Genomic DNA, 18,411 nt, shown 5'->3' with positions numbered 1-18,411 from the left:
CAAACAATGCAACAGAATTAAATAGCAATGATTGTATGAGTTTTTGCAATTCCACACGTGTATTTTCAGCTTTGTTTTGGTTCAATCTCCACAGGAATTGAGTGTAATCTCACAATTAATGGATGTTATTTGGGTCTTTTTACCTTTTAATCTAAGAGTAGATCTGCTGCACAAAGGATTTGTGGATGGAAAAAGGTACTTCTGAACAAGTGGATAAAGTAAAGAGAGCAGATTGGTGGAGCTTACAGGGTGGGATTTGGAGTGGGAGCTTTGAAGTCATTAATAAGCTTTAGTGCTCCATTTCACATTATCTAATTAATATTAACAGGCAGCATGTAAATGTGATAAAATGGGGACTAACATTAGGTTGATGCTTTGTACCTGATTGTGCTCTAAAGCATCACGTCATGTAATTAATGGACTTGTGTCTGTCTTGATTTCTTGCTTTGTCACTTTAGCTCTTTGTTTCCTTTAGATTCTTCTGCCTTTTAAATGTTGACCTCGTGACCTCTCTGGCGTTCAGGTTCTGCTAATGGAGTATCTGGATGTGAAGAACAGCCGCAGTGCCACGGAGCCATCGGCTCAGCTCTCCTACGCCAGCACTGGCAGTGAGTTTGCAGCCTTCTTCGCGAAGAAGAAGCCGCAGCGTGCCAAGCAGTCGCTCTTCAAGTGAGGATCACACTCTTGACTTTGCTCTCTGCCTTGCACTCGTCCCAATATACGGCAAATAAAAGAATAAATCGCCCTGTATGTGAGATAGACAAAATATATATTGAAGGTTAAATTGTACCCGCTGGTTTAACCTTTTATGTGTTTCGTAGGTTTGAATCGTCTTCCCATGCCATCAGTATGAGTGCGTACTTGAGGGAGCAGAGGCGAGAACTCTACAGCAAGAGTGGAGAATTACAAGGTAAGGAGGGGGGCTAATGAACAGAGGAGTAGAGGGAGAGAGAGAGTGGGGGTTCAGGCGGCTCCGAAACAGCTGGATTGGAGAAGTGAAGATTAAGAGGGGAGGGAAAGAGACGACAAGAGCAGAAGGTGTGAAAAGTATTGACTTCACAGTGAGAAAAAGGGAAAATACGATGGAGGGAAAAGAACAAAATTGGACGGGGGTTTATGGTGTGAGGGAGAGAAAAGAGCAGTAAGTACACACAGAGGGAAGGTTGAGGTCAGGGGGAAGGATGAAGCACAAAAAATAAAGTCCTACTAGCTTATTGAACAGACAGAAATAATTGGCAAACAGGTGGAGAGCTAACAGGATGGAGAGAAAGTTGAAGGAAGTAAGGGTGCTTTGGTCATTTTTTTTTGCTAAGACCTGTGCAGCTATAGAGTGATGGAGTGATTTGGGGTGATGGAGAGTTGGAACAAGAGCACGAGGGAGCAGAATAACAAAAGGTGCAGTGGAGATAGGAAGGGCACGTCGCGGGTCGAGAAGTTACACTCAGGAAAAGAAAGGCAGGCAACAGGAGTGGGGAGAGCGAAGCGGCGATGGAGCGAGAGATTGACGAGAGGCAGAGAGCGGGGTGACTTTGCAGAATCCGCCTACAGGGAGAGGCCTTGAAAACCTCTCACACACACACACACATGCACACACAAGAAAGCACAGTGAGTGAGCTGCACAGCCAGACCCTGGAGAGTCTAAGCTGCTCCTGCTTCTTCTTGTGTGTGTCTCTCTCTCCCTCACTCCTCTGCTCTCTGTTTCTCTGCCTTTGACCTTGAGGTTTCAATCAGCAGTGCCTGACAGCGCTGTTTGTCTGCTGCTATTCCCTTTTTCACCCCGAGCTCCTCATTGACTCTTGTTTGGATAAAATGGAAAAGGTAGCAGATGGAGCCGGACAACAACAGCGAAGTGCTTTTAATTTGAAGGGACTATTCCGTAATCAATGCAAAATCTATTCTGTGACAATATCTGCATAATGAAGTTTGACTATTAAAGGCAAACGATTTAAAGGTGGGGTGTTATGCTAATTTCAAGCTTCGTATTTCACAATTTACAGTTAAAAATGTTTTTTCTCACACTGGTGCTCTGTGCAGGCCCTCGTACAGCCTCTGCCTGGAACGACTCAGTCAGCTCTGTCCCTTTAAGAAACCCCGCCCCTACAAGCCCACTTTCTTCTGATTGGCCAGCTCTCCGAAACCTGCTGAGGGGCTGAACTATAGACTGTATAAAAAAATGGACGAAATGACAGCTCCCTAAAAGTGAAGCTAAAACATCTCTATCGCCCACTGGCTGCAGTATAGGTCATAAAGCCCGCCTCCTCCATGTTAACAGATGGGACATGAGTCATAAAAATACATGACAAATAAATGTTTCTCAAACATGGTTTCTGTCAGTATAGTTGGTTGTTATCATGCTGATTTATGTCCAAGTGTTCATTTTTATGACAAGTTTAATTTGAATTATTTTTTTGATGCTGTAAAAAGGATGATTGACAGCTCTGTTGACCAATCCGGCTCCTGCAGCCGATCAGTTCCTGATTAGCAGAGTAGAGGAGGAACGGCGAGAGGAGACGTAACTAAAACAATCACTACAGTCACTGGAGTTTAAACATCTGTAAGCGTCTGCTTCAGACCAACACAAGAAGCTGTTCTGCTGTAAACACGCCGACGTGCGGGATCTTTGCTTTTTTTGACAGTAAGCTAATTAAGTGTGTGTTTTGGTTAGAGGAAGTGGCTACGGCGGCTCTACCCGCGGATTTCTACTGCGCAACTCTGGCTCCAAATGGCGTCACCCTTGCAAGATGGTAGCCTATCACAGGGGCTATTTTGGCATCAATTTCGTACAATGAGAGCTAATTGAGACGCGTCATCCATCTATTTATACAGTCATTGGACCGAACTCAGTGTTTGAGGCACGCCTCCTACCCTGTGGTCGTGTAACAGAGTTGTCGGCAAAGAGTAAAGTTTGCTTTTTCGATTTGAAACAAATGTCTGGTGCTCTTGTCCTTTGGAAAAGTAAACACTGATGTCTTTCCTTCACCAACTTTAGAATTTGAAAAATTCCTCCACTTTGTGACATCACAAAGTGAAGCATCTGGAAAAGTCTTTCTGAAACCTCAGACTTTTTTAGCAGGGGATTACTCCAACATACTTTTACCTACAGATTTGAAACTTCACCCACGTTTAGTCTGGACATCCAACATTGTAACATTATATATATGTCTTAAAATGTGAAACAGCATTATACCCCCTCCTTAACTAATGAAGTATTAGCCTTTTTTAACTTTAGAATGCACAACTTGGCTCACAACTTTTCAGTTAATGCCAATAAAAAAGCCCCTCATACAGTAGGAAGTCTGTAAGTGTATGCAGAATGTACTGCCTCAGCTCCCCTGGCCACAAAAAGAACAGCATTGATTAACTGTGGATAAAGGAAAACCCCAAATGGTCTTCAAATAACAGCTCACTTTTTTTCCCTCTTCCATCTGTCGGTGCCTCAGAAAGAAAGGGGAAAAAATATATATATATTTTGACTGGCTGAATGCCTCGGAGCGTTTATAAGAAGATGAGATTTCTCTGGGCTTTCATTTCACCTGTCACAATGCGTAGCACCGGCCACAAGCCTCGGCCGGGGCCTGAATGGCTGCAAAGAGATTGAAGGAGTAAGAAATCATTTAGAAAGTGAAATAAGTCGGCTGCGGAGGAGGGAGGGGAATAGATGGATGGAGGGAAGGGAGGGAGGGAGGTAGAGGAGGGTTAAAAGTCATTGTTTTCATCAGGGTCCAGCAAAGAAGCCATTAAGAGATTTCTGAGGGAAGAAATTAGAAAAATATGTATCGAGACGGCGTGGAGAGGGACTTTTTTCTCTCGCTTCAAATTAAACTCACTGTTGGGAGAGGGAAAGAGTTCGAAACGAGAGATTGAGTTGATGAGTTCTTCTGGCGGCGGGATTACTCAACACTTAAAGCTTAGTCATGTGTGTCTCTTAGTCTCTCCACTCGGAGTTTCCTAAACTCTTTTTTCCCCTCAACGGTCTCCTTCAAGTCAATAAAGTTATTAACTCAGATGCTCACCAACACAGCCTCGGAAATAGGACTTTGATTGTTCGTTTTAAATCCAGCTTTGCGCCGTTAACAAAGGAGGAAAATGGTCGCGCGCTAAAAAGAGGACGAAGTCAGAAGTTGACAGAAGCCTGCTGCATTCTGTACTTCCTTTCCTGTATGTTGCAAATCTTTATTTAAGCCGCCTGATCTTTAAATAATAATCACAGCAGCAACATATAATGATTTTATACCCTATCCAGAGTTGCGCATCTGTAATGGCTTTGAAATTAATCTGTAATATCTGTAAGTTATGTCTCCCGAGTGTTGTAAGGACCTGCCGTATATCATCACACGCATGCACACAGCTTCGCATGCCTCACGTGCACACCAGCAGACACTCAGGGGGACTTAATTGCTCGCCTCCTCCGCTCAAACACGTCTCATGCGCTTCAATTAATCCAACGCTTCATCTAAAGACTTTATTACGGCTCCATATGTAGCCGCAGCTGGAATATGTGCTGCAGCGACACCCACATGTGTATAGTATTCATATATACGGCACAATCCTCATCTGTCTGTGTGTTGCGTATCCTCCACAAACCACTACTCCAGAATCACAGACCCTCTTCTCCGATTCAATCACACTTCCTATGAATAAATTATGAAAGTAACAATTTTCCAGCTACGGATGTGTGACCGTATTCCTCCGCGTGTTTCCCGACACCCTCAACATTGTGCTTCCTTATTGCCTCTTTCATGTGCGTGCATGCTTGGGAGGAGCGCCCTAGTGGTCATCAGGGAGGTGGATGTATCTCAATAACTACCGCCGTCTCGCACCACGCAGAGTCCGTAACGCGTTTACAGCCTTTTTTTTCATTTTATTTTATTCCTCTTTGTGTCTTGGCCGTTCATTGTGTTCCCCCCAGATATTGCCTTGCCCCGGGGCACGTTTGAAGTCCCACACCCCCTTCCCTTCATGCGTGACAGCCGTACACAAAGCCTGCCTATCTCCACATGTGTGCCCGGGATATAAACAAACATACACACTTACATACACTCAGACTTACCCCCCCTTTCCCTGCAGGCATGTACATACAGTATACCCCCATTCCCAACTCTCTCTCACCTCTGACCTCCCTCCTCTCTTAAGATGTATTCATAATCAACTCGGCTCCAAATCTATTTCACACCTTCCCTGCTTCCTTTTGATATTCAAATGGACTTGTTTACACGGTGCCCGGCAAACAAAAAGAACCGTCCCATATGCAAGGAATCTAGTTACAAAGATCCTCTCTGCCCACACCTTCATATCTCCCGCTTGAATAAAAACCACTGCGCTGTATTAGGAGGCTTCTTGTTTATGTATAATAGCATCATGTTCCCAGGAGACGTGAAGGAGGAGGAGGAAGAGAGTGACTGCTGGGGGGCGACCAGAAGTGGTGTTCCTTGTCAAGCTGATTTGTAACCCCCCCCCGATGGGGAGGGGAGGAGGAAGAGGTGCAAATGGAAGAGATGTCTAGTGGGAGACACGGGTGATGGTGATGGTGGGTGGGGCCAGCAGATGTTGGCAGCCACGTGTTTCGCAGCAGCGGATGTGTTTGTGACGTGAAGTCGCAGGAACATCTCGTTCCTGCCAAGCGGTGTGTGATGTTACGCACTTTGGCCAAATTGGGGTTGTGATTGCGGGAAGTGGAATGTGTCGTGTTTGGGGAAGCGTTTCAGAAGGGTAACGGGGTCGTAGGAGCTTTAAAGAGACACATAATCGTCATCGACAGAACTCTCTTGTACTCTCATTTTTTGTAACTTTATTTAGAATCTAAAACGTTTACAGAGTCATCGTCGGTTGACCGAATAAGTACTTAGTTGTACTATTTTTTGATAAACATGAAAGTCAGATAAAAAGTTTGTTATGTCCTGAAAACATTTATTTCTTTGTCTACTTTAGGACACACCCAAAACAGATTTGTATTCCTCCTATCTCACATGTTTTCCAAGTCTAACCTCAATCCACACCAAAAGACTCTCTCCTTATTTTATGCAAAATCCTTGACTTTCCTTTTCAGTTATTCTTTCAATCATTCACTCTCTTCATTGCTTGTAGGAATTCAAGGATAATGGTTGTTCACTCCTCATAGTGGAGGGATCAATACTTGACTTTAGCTGACCTTGCAATTATGATTTATCATATTCATAAACGGCACCTTAGACGGAGCCGGACTCGGTCGGTAAAAGAGTCAATAATTATTAAAGGATTATGGCCCCTGGAATGTCGAAGGCATGCGATTTGCTGTGATTGATGCCTCTGGTTTTTATGTCTCCCCTCCTCTTCTTGCCTGTACACTGAAGCTCCATCAAGATTTTATGCCTCGTGCTTGTCCTCCTTTTCTTCCGTTCACTTTCTCCTTCTTTTTGCCACTCAGAAAGGACATTTTAATACATTTTATGAGCAAATTAACTCCTGTCAAAGCAGGCAACATCTCATATGTTCATATGGACCCAACATAAGTAAATGTCAGTCAGATGATTTCAATAAATCCAATATTTAAATGTCATGCTTCTCAGAGAAAGACTACATAATATGTCTCGCACTTATTTCCCCAGGGTACTTAGTTCTTATATGAGCAAAAGTAATTCTTACTTGACTTTGGAGTTGGATTTCTTTTTTAAATGACTTATAATCTGTAAGTCCTCGGGCCTTTCTAAACTCTAAATTACATCTTGGCTGCTGCAAAATGAGAAATAATTCCCTATTTTTCATAAAGCTAATGTCTCTCTTCCAAAAGTTGTTTACATTCTTTGCTCCTCATTTTGCAACAGATTAAATTCAACTGGCATAAAGTATACAGGAGGTAATAAGTGTGACTTCTGAAACATTATCCCAGTCTCAAAGTTAAGGATATTTAGGGAAATAAGTTTTATGAACCGTACAGGAACAGTTTCTTTAAGTTTAAGACACAAATCATGGACGTATCTCTCACCAAAACAAAGTCATCTGTATGTAAAGAATATAACGTATTGGTCCGAATATAAGAAAAACGTATTTTACCTGTTAAATAAAATCATCTTTCAATATCTTTAGGACTAAATTGTCACATTTAAATTAAATAGAATGCCTTTCAACATATCAATAAATCATGAAATCATTAATTTCAAACTTCATATTTCACTCTGTGATACCTGTGGAGTAGCTTAGCATAATAACTGCTGTGTCTTGGGCAGATGCCCAAATATAGAGTTCCTCCACTTTGTGACATCACAAAGTGAAGCATCTGGAAAAGTCTTTATGAAACCTGGCGTTCACAGCAGCCTGCAGACTGAGACTTTTTTAGCAGGGGATTACTCCAACATACTTTTACCTACTGATTTGAAACTTCACCCACGTTTAGTCTGAACATCCAACCTTGTAAAATTATATATATGTCTTAAAATGTGAAAGAGTATAATACCGCCTCTTTAACCATTGGAGTGAGGTCTATTTATAGAGCAGTCTTGAAACAGCTGGATGACAGCTCTGGTAACGGGCGTACCTACGATTTTCTTTGTTAGCATCTGTTCGGTAAGACTTAGCATTTTGAAGACTTTCAGGCTTGCCATCTTGGGACATTACTTCCTGGCTGCTTAACAGTTAATCAGTTTAATGCTGCATTAATAACAATTGTGTTAAGATTGGTATCTTTACTCCGCTTCAGTTGTTGGTGAACTTGGCCTACTTTACAGCCCTTTTGTTCCGGACGATCACCGCGTCTCTCTGTCTTTCATCCCCCTGGTACTGTAGTTGTGACTAAAAGACGATATAATTTTTTCACATGTATTTCAAGAGAAAAAAAAGACTCTGTCCTATATTCGAACCTGTACAGTAATCACCATTTTCTTTCAAAGACTGTCCTTTAAAGTGCCATTATTCCCAGGTGAACATTACCCACAACCCTGAATGCTGTAGATGTCACAGCAATGACTGATGAGGGCTGTCCTACAGGCCAGATGCTACATACAGTATGCATGTCAAGTTGCGTCATGTACGACATGCTGTAATTGAATGACACGTTGTAACCTAGTCTATACTTATAGTTATATTGAGCGTAAGAATTTCACGAGAGAATGACATGTTTTCCCTCGCGCGCAGACCTTTATGAACAGCCTCGTTCCAGCAGCGACATAACTGTGTTTGTAGATAAAACTCAGGGCACCTCTGACAGGCCATTACTGCGAAAAGCTTTTATTTGTGTTCAGCATGGAAGGAAATATGGAGCAGCTCTGCGTATTGTGGGAAAAAACAAGCACACACACAGAAATGCAGATGTCCTACTGTAGCTCTGAGTACTTATTTTCTAAGTGTTAGCTTGGGCTCATCATGTTCAATTTGCTCGTACATAGATTTCAGCAAGGTTGATTGGTTAAGACATTAGAGATATGATTCCCATCCTCTCCTATTTCACACACACACACACACACACACACACAAACACAGCAGCAAATGTAGTGTTAGATTCTCATCTGCAGAGGGACCAGTGATTGAATTACAGTAGCTCTGGAGCTGAATTAGAGTGGAGCATGGAGACAGTGTAGAAAATGCACTGTGGCTTGTAATAATAACATCAGCGTTTGACTGTATTGTGCCTCACCAGGCCCCTGGTGAAGGATCGAAGCATGATAGTGGTAAATACAATAGAGGCAGTTATTTAAAGACTGATAGAAGAGTTGCCAGCGTTTGACACTCTGTCGTTACGTCATATGTTATTCCTATTGTGGCAGCGTGTCCGCACAAAATGTAACTCATGCACGGTAACCAAAACACAGGCCAGCAACACCTGCTGAATATCTTAGTCAGAGCCAAAGAGTAAAACTGGATGTCAACCAAAATTACTCCTACATTAACCAAAGCACTGCATGCATGCCTCATTCAGATTTTATAATATTTGTGCTAATGTAATCTGGCCTAAGTTTGTGTTGTGTAAAAAGGTACAGGTTGGTAGTCCGATCCCCAGCTCCTGCAGTCTACACGTCGAAGTGTCCTTGGGCAAGACACCGCACCCCAAATTGCTCTCGGTGGTACAGCCATCAGTGTGTGAATAGGTGAATGTGACATGTAGTGTAACAGCAATTTGAGTGATCGCAAGACTAGAGCTACCATTTACTTTGGAGAAACAAAACACTCAGAAGGACTTCTTAAGCATACATCCCAAGACAATAACGGCATATATGCAATCACGTCATATGCAACATCATGTAATGCAGTGGTTCCCAACCTGGGGTCCGGGCCTCCCTTAGGGGGGCGCCAAAGATCGCAAAAATTAGATTTGCACATGTTAAATAAAATAATTTAAAAAAGCACACATAAAATTTTTGACATACATGCATGCTGAAATACATCCACGGATTTAAATTGAACTAAAATGGGTGTTTATTATAATAACAGAAGATAACTTTGATAAACTTTTGCCAGTAAAGATTTGGAATGAATCACTTTGTTTTGGTGTACGTGTGTGTGGGCTTGGGGGGGGCTCAGCCTTTCTTAGATACAAGCTGGGCTCCAAGGGAAAAAAGGTTGGGAGCCACTGCTCTAATGCCAAGCAAGTTCAGTCTCAAAAGTTCACTCAAGCGTAGCATGCTACAAGGTAGCCCCTTGAACCAAATTCCTGGCCACTACTTCTTCATGTTAAAGGATAACTTTCCCATGTGTTTGTGTGTAAGTGACGAGTGGAGGCCACAATTATTGAAATCGATCCAGTATTCAGGGAGGGAGTACCGGCCGGCAGCCGCGAAATGAGATACAATGTAACTAAACGGGGTACCGCGCATACGCCAATATACAGCCACTAAAAGCGCTTGTTTTTGCTACTGACAGGCTCAGATCATTATAATAAGTGTCTGACAAGCACTGTGGCAGACATGCTACTTTACCTTATGCTCTCTGTTGTTGTCTGTAACCAAGTCTCGCTCACGGAGAAGTCTCGCACGAGGCCGTAGTTGTTGCAGGAAGAAGGAGAGAGGAGTGAGAGAAGATGAATCCTTTACGAGGATTTGTGCATGAAAAGGAAATAAAATGTAACTCTAAAAATTGACTATGATTAAACACTAACATTAATCAAACTTAAGTAACTTTAATTGACATTTATAGCACAATAACACGCATGAAAAGAGGAAGTAAAGAGCTGGCCATACTTCTCTCAAACATCTTCCTCCATGGGACGGTGTCTAACCTCAACATTACACACAACAAACTTGCTCACAATATTTCTGTAAACATACAGCATGTCAACAAAACTTAAGCAACATGCTAGACAAGCTAGAGGGAATTTTAACCTGCCTCCTTCAAAATAAAAGCCTGTGCTTCAATTCAGACTTTAAATACAGCGAGAAAGTGGAAGCAAGAAGACAAGGAAAGACAGGGCGATGCAGAGGACAACAGAAGGAGAATAGAACAAGGTTGTAATAGTTTACACAGTGCAGACATTTAATCAGAGAGAAAGAGCTCGCTGTATCCTCCCAACCTGAGGCTAATTCTAATCAGCATTGGTCTTGTCATTATTGGCGGCTTTGACTGTCACCTCTGTGTTTACTTTTAATCTCCGACCCCCTGATTGGAGAAGATGGAGGGATGAACAAATGAAAAAGGGAGGGATGGAAGAAGGGCATGTGGGACTCGAGGCAGTGGAGACCTTGGCACCCGCATCGTCTTGGTCGCCAACACGGATAAACACACACGCACCTCTTCCTTTCCAAGTGTGTAACAGGTTCTTCCAGCAGAGAAGAGGGGGTGCAGTGTGTGTCGTCTGGCTCCCTGCTGGGTCCAATCAAAGATGTGATGACTCGTGGTTTTCTGGCCGATTAGTTCCTTCAGCCTTCACACTCACACACATGCACGTACTCAATCACTCGCACCTTATTCTTTGTTGTGGTTGACAGATTCAAGAGGCCATGGCAGCATGTGTTTGGACCCTTGATGATTGAAGTGAGTCGGGTTTATTCCAAACAGCACACGAGGCAGAACGGACCGTATGTGTTTTGTTAATACTGTTCTTTGTGTTTTTTTGTCTATTGTCACTAAAGTTTGAGATATAATGGCTGCTGATGGTGCCGTTTCTTCACGGGAATAGTGCCTTTTTTTTTTCCTCTCAGAATGTGCGAATGAAGAACACGTTCATCAGTCAGAGTGCCCGGTCACATAAAAAAATGTCAAAGTGAAATTAGTTTTTGCGTCCTTTTAAAATAGGTGAGGCAAACCATAAACTGTATAAAAAGATGGATGACATGACAGCTCCCTAAAAGTGATCCAAACCCTTTCTATCGCCCCCTGCTGACTAGCTGCAGTATAGGTCATAAAGCCCACCTCCTCCATGTTAACAGATGGGACATGAGTCAAATTATAAAATCAAAATACACACCAAATAAATGTTTCTCAAACATGGTTTCTGTCATTATAGTTAGATCTTATCATGCTGATTTACATCAAATTTTTCTGCCAAGTTTACTTTTAATGAGTTATTTAACGCTGTAAAAACAGCTCTGTTGACAAATCCGGCTCCTGCAGCCAATGTGTTCTGGATTAGCAGAGTAGAGGAGGAACGGCGAGAGTAGACGTAACTAAAACAATCACTACAGTCATTGAAGTTTACATATCTGTGAACGTCTGCTTCAGACCAACACAAGAAGCTGTTCTGCTGTTAAAAATGCCGACGTGCGTGATCTTTTTTTTTTTAGTAATGTTAAGTGTGTGTTTTGGTTAGTCGAAGTGGCTCTACTGCGCAGCTCTGGCTCCAAATGTCGTCACCATCGCAAGATGGCAGCGCCTGTCACAGGGCTATTTTGAGACGCGTGCAAACACGCAGATATAAGGAAAGAGACCCATTTACTTTTTCACAACTCTGTCGGTTTTATTTCCCTCCCAAATGGCTGTGCATCGTTGTTGCGGACTGATGATATGCTAGTTTTACCTGGCAAACTTGACCTCATTTTCGGTTATTTTTTCGTAGGAGTTCCACACAGAAGTCTTTGATGGCTGCATTTTTCTCCGCTTAAGAATCTCACAGCGCAACACCCTATTTACCGACACCTGATGCTTTCTTCTTCTTTTGTTATTTAACAGCGGTTCCTGAGCCGCTTTTAGAAGCCACCGTTGAACGGTAGTACCGCATTACAACCAGACGCCAGAAAAAAAAAGTGAAAAAGATATTTTGAAGATGAGATAATAATCGTTTGAACTTTGAATATTCGAAGATCCTGACCAACCCCCGGTAGCAGCGTGACTATAGTTGGTAATGAAGGCCTGACGCTGGACGAGTTGTTTGTTCCAGACCGAAAGAACTAAAAAACTACCTGAGAAATTGTTGTGAAATTTGTTGACATAGTCATCATCTCTAGAAGAGCTATTCTACTGACCTTTGACCTTCCCTCTGGCGCCAAACTTACCTCACCATGTTAGCAGTGCTTTTGCATTCAGCTCAAAGAACCACTGCACCAAGAATCTTCCTCCCAGAGCCGCTAGCATCGCTTCAGACTGTTTATCTTGAAACCTTGAATATGTGAGCAACTTTTGGAATCTGAACGAGGCTTATTTTGCCAAAAGTTGCCAAAATATAAAAATCGCAAATCCACTGCTTAAGAGAAACTCTCTGCTGTCCAAAAAAGACCCTTACTTATGAAGACTCTTCCTCGTGTCTTAGAAAAACATTCTGCACAATTAATATTCATTCTGCTACAAGACAGCCGTGTTGTCATAACACCGCTGACAGATGTGCATCCATTAAACTGAAGACCACGGAGACACATTGTATGCAGCAGTGATGCTTTTAATTATTAATCCAACTCAATTTACACCTGAATTTATTTATTCCATCATTTATTTATAGCGTTTATTCTCGGCTGAGCGGTGGATCTGGTCTCCTGCTTTGGGGAGCAGCAGATTCCATCGCATCAAATTAATTTTAATAATAGAAGGGCTCTCATTAAGACCCAATCAGACATGAAGACAGTCTGAGTGAGATGGGTTGCCCAGAATTGACCGGAGAGTCATGCATTATTGACACGGAAATGATTAGACGAGCAGGTTCCAGGTCTGCGAAAATGTAGCCGACTTCCAGTCTAATTCTTTCATACATGCACACTAATGTTTAAATGCATCTGATTTGCAGAATGTTACCTGAATTGATCACTCGCAAACTAATTCTCTAAGCATAACAGCTGCAGAATGAGGCCATTGAGCATGAAAATTGGATTACGCTATATGGTGCTTTCTATTGCGCAATTTAGCTTGAAATGTGCAGCGCTGGCTAACGGCACAGATTAGGGCGCCTCAATCAAAGGACGAGCTCTGCTTGATTCTTCTTGTGTAAAGACCAACAATTACTGCACTCGCCGTGGAGAGGTGCAGATACTGCAGAATTTCACAGTGCTATTGTTGAACTCGAAAGATTATGTTTATTGGAGTGTGTTTGTATTTTCATGTCAAATTCTGCTCGTATTGTCTGGCCCAGCACGACCAATTGTTGTCACTTCTATGAGCTCTTGTTTTGTGTGTGCGTGTGTGTGAGAGAGGGACATGATTGTGAGTCAATTACACCAATCACCCAATCGCCCTCCCGCCAGTCCCAATCAGAATCCAGCCCGAGCGATCACAGGTGTCTTTGATCCTCCTGAGATGACACAAACACAAACCCAGCTTGGCACGCTGGCTTTAAAGAGAGATCACAACCCTGATCAAAAAGTCTGTTACATGTCTCACATATAAAACGCAGCTTATACACGTCAAGAATCCTTTTTATTTGCATTACTGAACATTTGAAAGACCACATATACTTTGTGCACTGTACAATTCATTATGAAGCTGTACTTGCAATGCATTCTGTTCTGCTGATAAATTATGACAAATTTAATTTGATCCTGTTACAACATTATCTTTAAATCAGATTGTAAAGTATTGCAGTATTGAAGTATTCAAAATGACATGGTAGAAACAGTTTATCTTAACTTTATCTCACACTTACCGTAAAATTTGGAATATAAGTTGCACCGCATTTGCTATTTATTAATGAAAGCATGTAGACAAGTTATTTCAACGCTATTTCTATTTATTTTCATTTGAAACACATTCAAAACACACAAATTACAGCCTTCCATCTGTTTTCACCATGTCAAGTTTACAATCCGGCTAGCTACCGCTGTGGTAGTTGAGCTCTGCCTACTTTCTCAGTTTTGTTGGCTCCGGTTGTAACTGTTTGCCTTCATCTGAGCGTCGAGTTTGTTTCTTTTTCTTTGGATTTTCACTTATTTTTGAAGTTGTATCTGTAGTCATCAATCTTTTCTTTGTTTGTTCAGCCATAGTAGATCACTGTTTACTCGCAACACTCGCAGAGAGCAGAAAAGCAGCCGCTTAGCTCCGCCTACCCTCTCTGGCAGACCAACCACTGCTGGGTGATGGAAAACGCGTCACTAACTGGGCGCCGCTTGGGATTTTGTCCGCAAAAGTCACTGCAGACACCCAGACTGTAATACTGCAGATGCAAAGGCTTTCATCAGTGGGTCATAGGCTCGATCACCATTGTGTTACCTCATTATAATACCTCACAGTACCTCTCTGCATGTTATACTGGTATATTGGTCACACCAGTATATAGAACGCAGCCCACTTTTTAGATGGAAAAAAAGTATTAAAAGTGTGTCTTACACACCAAGTTTTACGGTATTTAGACAAAAGAACTGTTAAACCTGGTATTTTTGTATGATAAGCAAATTAAAACACCATTTAGAAAGAGCTTTACGAATATATAATATATAAGGTATAGAATCAAGTAAAAGCCACAGCGAACAAGGTTCTCTAAAAATATTTGCACATATCTTTATTATTTGGATTAACTTATGTGTTTTCTATTTTCCTGTTCCCATACATACAGGAAGCAAATTGAGATTGTGGACACGAAGCAGATTCCAACCACTTGTAAATTAGGGATTATGACTGTTCCGTTGGCCCGTCTGTCTGGCTTTCCTCATCTCGCCCTCTCTGACACACTCACAGATGCATACAGAAACGCTCCGGTCTCGGGGGACGTCGGGGGTGTGTTAAAGAAGGCATCACACGTTCATTCTCTCCCTGCCTAAATCTGGGCAGGGCCGGAATTCATCACAGGATCAAAACCCGTTTCTCATCAAACCCAGGAAAGTGTAGCTAATGCAATTTCACTAAGTCACTGCCTGACTTGATTACATGTGGGCTGGGGGCGCGCATGCTAAGGCACCACGGGGGGCTGGGCGGGTGTCACTCTGAGTGTGTGTGAGCATATGCTTTCTATGAAGTTGAGGTCCCAAAATGTCAGTACTTGCATATATACACACATTTGTAGCTGTGTTTTTTTATGCACCCCTTTAATCCGTGGATGACTTTGCGTAGGTGTGTGCGCTGCAGACGGAGCAGCGGTCCTCAGGGGGGATTTCAGGCAGATTTGGCCACATTAGAATGTGTCACTTCTTCCTCTCCGGCTTTCCGTTTGCCGTCCCACTGAGCACCACACCTCCACACACCCCTCCCACTAATCCTGGATCAGACCACACACCAGGGGACACCCATCCAAACAACGCTAACGAACACTCGGCAACACACACACAAGCAAAATGGCGCTTTCGCACGTTATTTGGAGAGAGTTCTGGCAGCAGTTTGGTGGCATCCTGACCTGAAACCGGAGCCACCCTGTCACGTCTAGACAACTCAGAAGAATGCCATGCATATTAATGCGGGTCTATTTAATATTCATCACTGCTATGCCCTGTTGGCAGCTGGTCCCAGACCCCGTGGATCAATGAGGTCTCTTCCTCGCTCCTTTGTCTGACACGGATGCAGATGTTTAGAGCATGAAATTAAATTGGTCACCGTCATTGGGAATACGTACATGGTAGTCAATTTGGCGTGTGCGTGAGCGTGGATGCCGGGTTCCTGGAGCAGACGGGTCAGGCTAACTTCCCCAGAGTCTGCGGCACGTTGTTCACGGGAAGTTGCGAGTTCAGCCACGTTGAGAGAGAATGTGATGGAGAGAAGAGGAGTGTGCGAGCGAGCGCGTCGGCGGGCAGCTTTGTTTAGGAGCCAGTAATTGAGTCTTAATTGAATTGGCACCAAAGACAGGATGAATGGATGGAGAGATTGAGAACAAGAGACTTTGAGTGAATTGGACCTCGTCTGTGTCTCCACGTAGCAACGCGAATGTGGACGCTCACCATGCAGGCGCGCTTCATGCCAACAGATCCGAATCAGAAAGCCTTGATTTGAAAGTTTGGAATGAAAGCTTCCCTTCCCCCCAAAATACGGTCGCGTGTTGTCTCCTCTTACTTTTCAAATGTTCCATTAGAAAATGTATTATGGAGGCGGGCGCAGGGAACAATGGGTTGATATGCATTTGAATGCAAGGCAAGGCAGGGCTGTGCAGGTAACGCGGAACGGGCTCTCTCGCGCTGCGTCGAGGTGTCTTTTGTGTTATATCACACGGGCTTTGCAAGGCTGTATCGGACATGGAAATGAAACAGAGGGAAACAGAGGAGCGAGGCTTTGTGCCAAACTCGAATCTCAGGTTTCAGAACACACACACACACACACACACACACACCTTTTTCCATTTGGAAACCCCATCAAAGTAGCTTAGATCAGCGTCTTGTTTGATATCTATCCAGCGTTTCCACTTAACCGCTCCTGTACACTTGACACCACATCACACTGCAATTCAACTGATCTTAGACGCAAACTTTTTTCCCGCCATACATGGCGCTCAAATGTCTATACATCAGACTCCTTTAGCTTTGAATCTAGAAGGTTATTTATTGTCTGTCTTTTCCGGCCTCATGCATGTATTGCCGCTGAGTGCCATGGGACTTAATCATAAAGAAATTCTAATGAATATTTTCTCCACTGTGTCGCCGCCTTGCTGCTCCCCTCCCATTCTTATTCATCAACCTATTTGCTTGTGAGCACTGTACAAACATATACGTGCATGCATCCATGCGCAGTATTCTTTCAAAACCTTGACACACACACACACAGACATTTCTTCTTCTGCTGTATCGACAACGAGCCGCAATTTCTCCTCCATCAATTATATCGATTACTTCAGGATGAGTGGAGGTAATGAGCTTTGGTGTTCTTTCTCTCCCCTGTGATCTCCCCCTCGCCCCGGTCTGCAGCCGCTGCCGCCGCCGCCCCCTTCTCCTGGCTATCGTTTCTGAGCATGTAACATGGCAATGATTTTCTGATTAACCCCGTTAGCTGCGGGGTTCACCCACGCGGTGACGCAGGGGCAGGGAGGTGCGCGAGCCCGCTAGATGCGCTTAGATTTGGGATGGAGAGCTGCACTGATTGAATGATGCGTTTATCAGGACTGAAAGTGGACACCTGTACTTATTAATAATTAAATGTTTGAAAAATTACAGTATTATCTTAGATTTTTAAAACAACTGATTAGTGGTGGGGACATCAGTTCTGCGAGGCCCCTCCAGGGAGATCAGAGTTCAGGGTCACTTACAGAGCAGCGCTCTAGGGGTTAGTTCAGATTCAGTGTCTTGTTAAAGGACACAGTATGGTGATGATTAACTTTTAAATCTGGGCGGGCCTGTTCAGAACCACCTGAACTTTCTAAATGTCATCCTACATACGAGTCAAATCTTGTCTGCTTTGTTCTAGGTGGTGCTGATGACAACCTGATTGAAGGAGGAGAGATGAAGTTTGTGTGCAAACCGGGAGCGAGGAACATCACGGTCATCTTCCAGCCTCTTCTAAGGTACGGTACTGAGCAACACATGAAACACAATGGACATAGCCGCTGTGATGTCACCCATTTGTTTGTGAAATCCAATTTTGAAGCCGAGAGTTGGCGTCATCTTGGGTTGTAGTTTTTTTTTTAACCAGAAATGACTACATTTGGACGACAGGCTGGCTACGTCTCTCTTTCCCGGTTGACAGGCCACTGTGGTAGAGACCTGTCAATCACATGTAGCCCCGCCTTAAAGCACACCCTTTACCACAGATGGGACATCAAGCAGCAAACTTACTTGCATATTGAAGCTCGTCGGGGCACCCGGTTCCCGTAGCGTTAGCTCCAAAAGCTAAGAGCTAAAAGAGCTGACTTCCCTTTCCAATCAGAGAAGTCGCCCCCTGCTGGCCGTTCAAAATAACACAGGTTAAAGTTCATTTTGAAACCAGCCACTTCTTTTACACAGTCTATGACGAAACATCAAGCCTTGATTATATTCAAATGTAGCCTCAAGAAGTGTCGGTAGTTTACAGGGAATGTGATCAGCAACACAAGCACAGTGAAGGCCACAGTCACTCATTTTTAATGAGTCACTGCCGACTGTATAGGCAAGTGCTGAAGTAGTGTTTTAGTGTAATGACTGTGGACGGAGTCACAATGAATGAGCTGAGTCACAATGAAAGCTCAATTAAATGATAAGCAAA

The 18,411-nt window shown here is 43.2% G+C and overlaps 1 protein-coding gene across 1 annotated transcript in view; it reads left to right on the top strand.

Annotated features, from left to right (window-relative positions):
* exoc4 (exocyst complex component 4) overlaps positions 1-18,411 on the top strand; it is a 132,664-nt gene that overhangs the window by 33,339 nt on the left and 80,914 nt on the right. The window contains exons 9-11 of the mRNA XM_069671506.1: positions 524-669; positions 822-910; positions 17,638-17,734. Coding sequence (XP_069527607.1) covers positions 524-669; positions 822-910; positions 17,638-17,734 — 332 coding nt within the window. The remainder of the gene's footprint in view (positions 1-523; positions 670-821; positions 911-17,637; positions 17,735-18,411) is intronic.

The sequence above is a fragment of the Semicossyphus pulcher genome, unplaced genomic scaffold, assembly GCF_022749685.1.
Source record: "Semicossyphus pulcher isolate SPU_LCO1_2020_fin unplaced genomic scaffold, fSemPul1.0.p SCAF_20, whole genome shotgun sequence".
NCBI classification, from domain to species: domain Eukaryota; kingdom Metazoa; phylum Chordata; class Actinopteri; order Labriformes; family Labridae; genus Semicossyphus; species Semicossyphus pulcher.
Note: the sequence above shows the minus strand (reverse complement) of the source record. Positions and strands in the feature narration are given on the sequence as shown.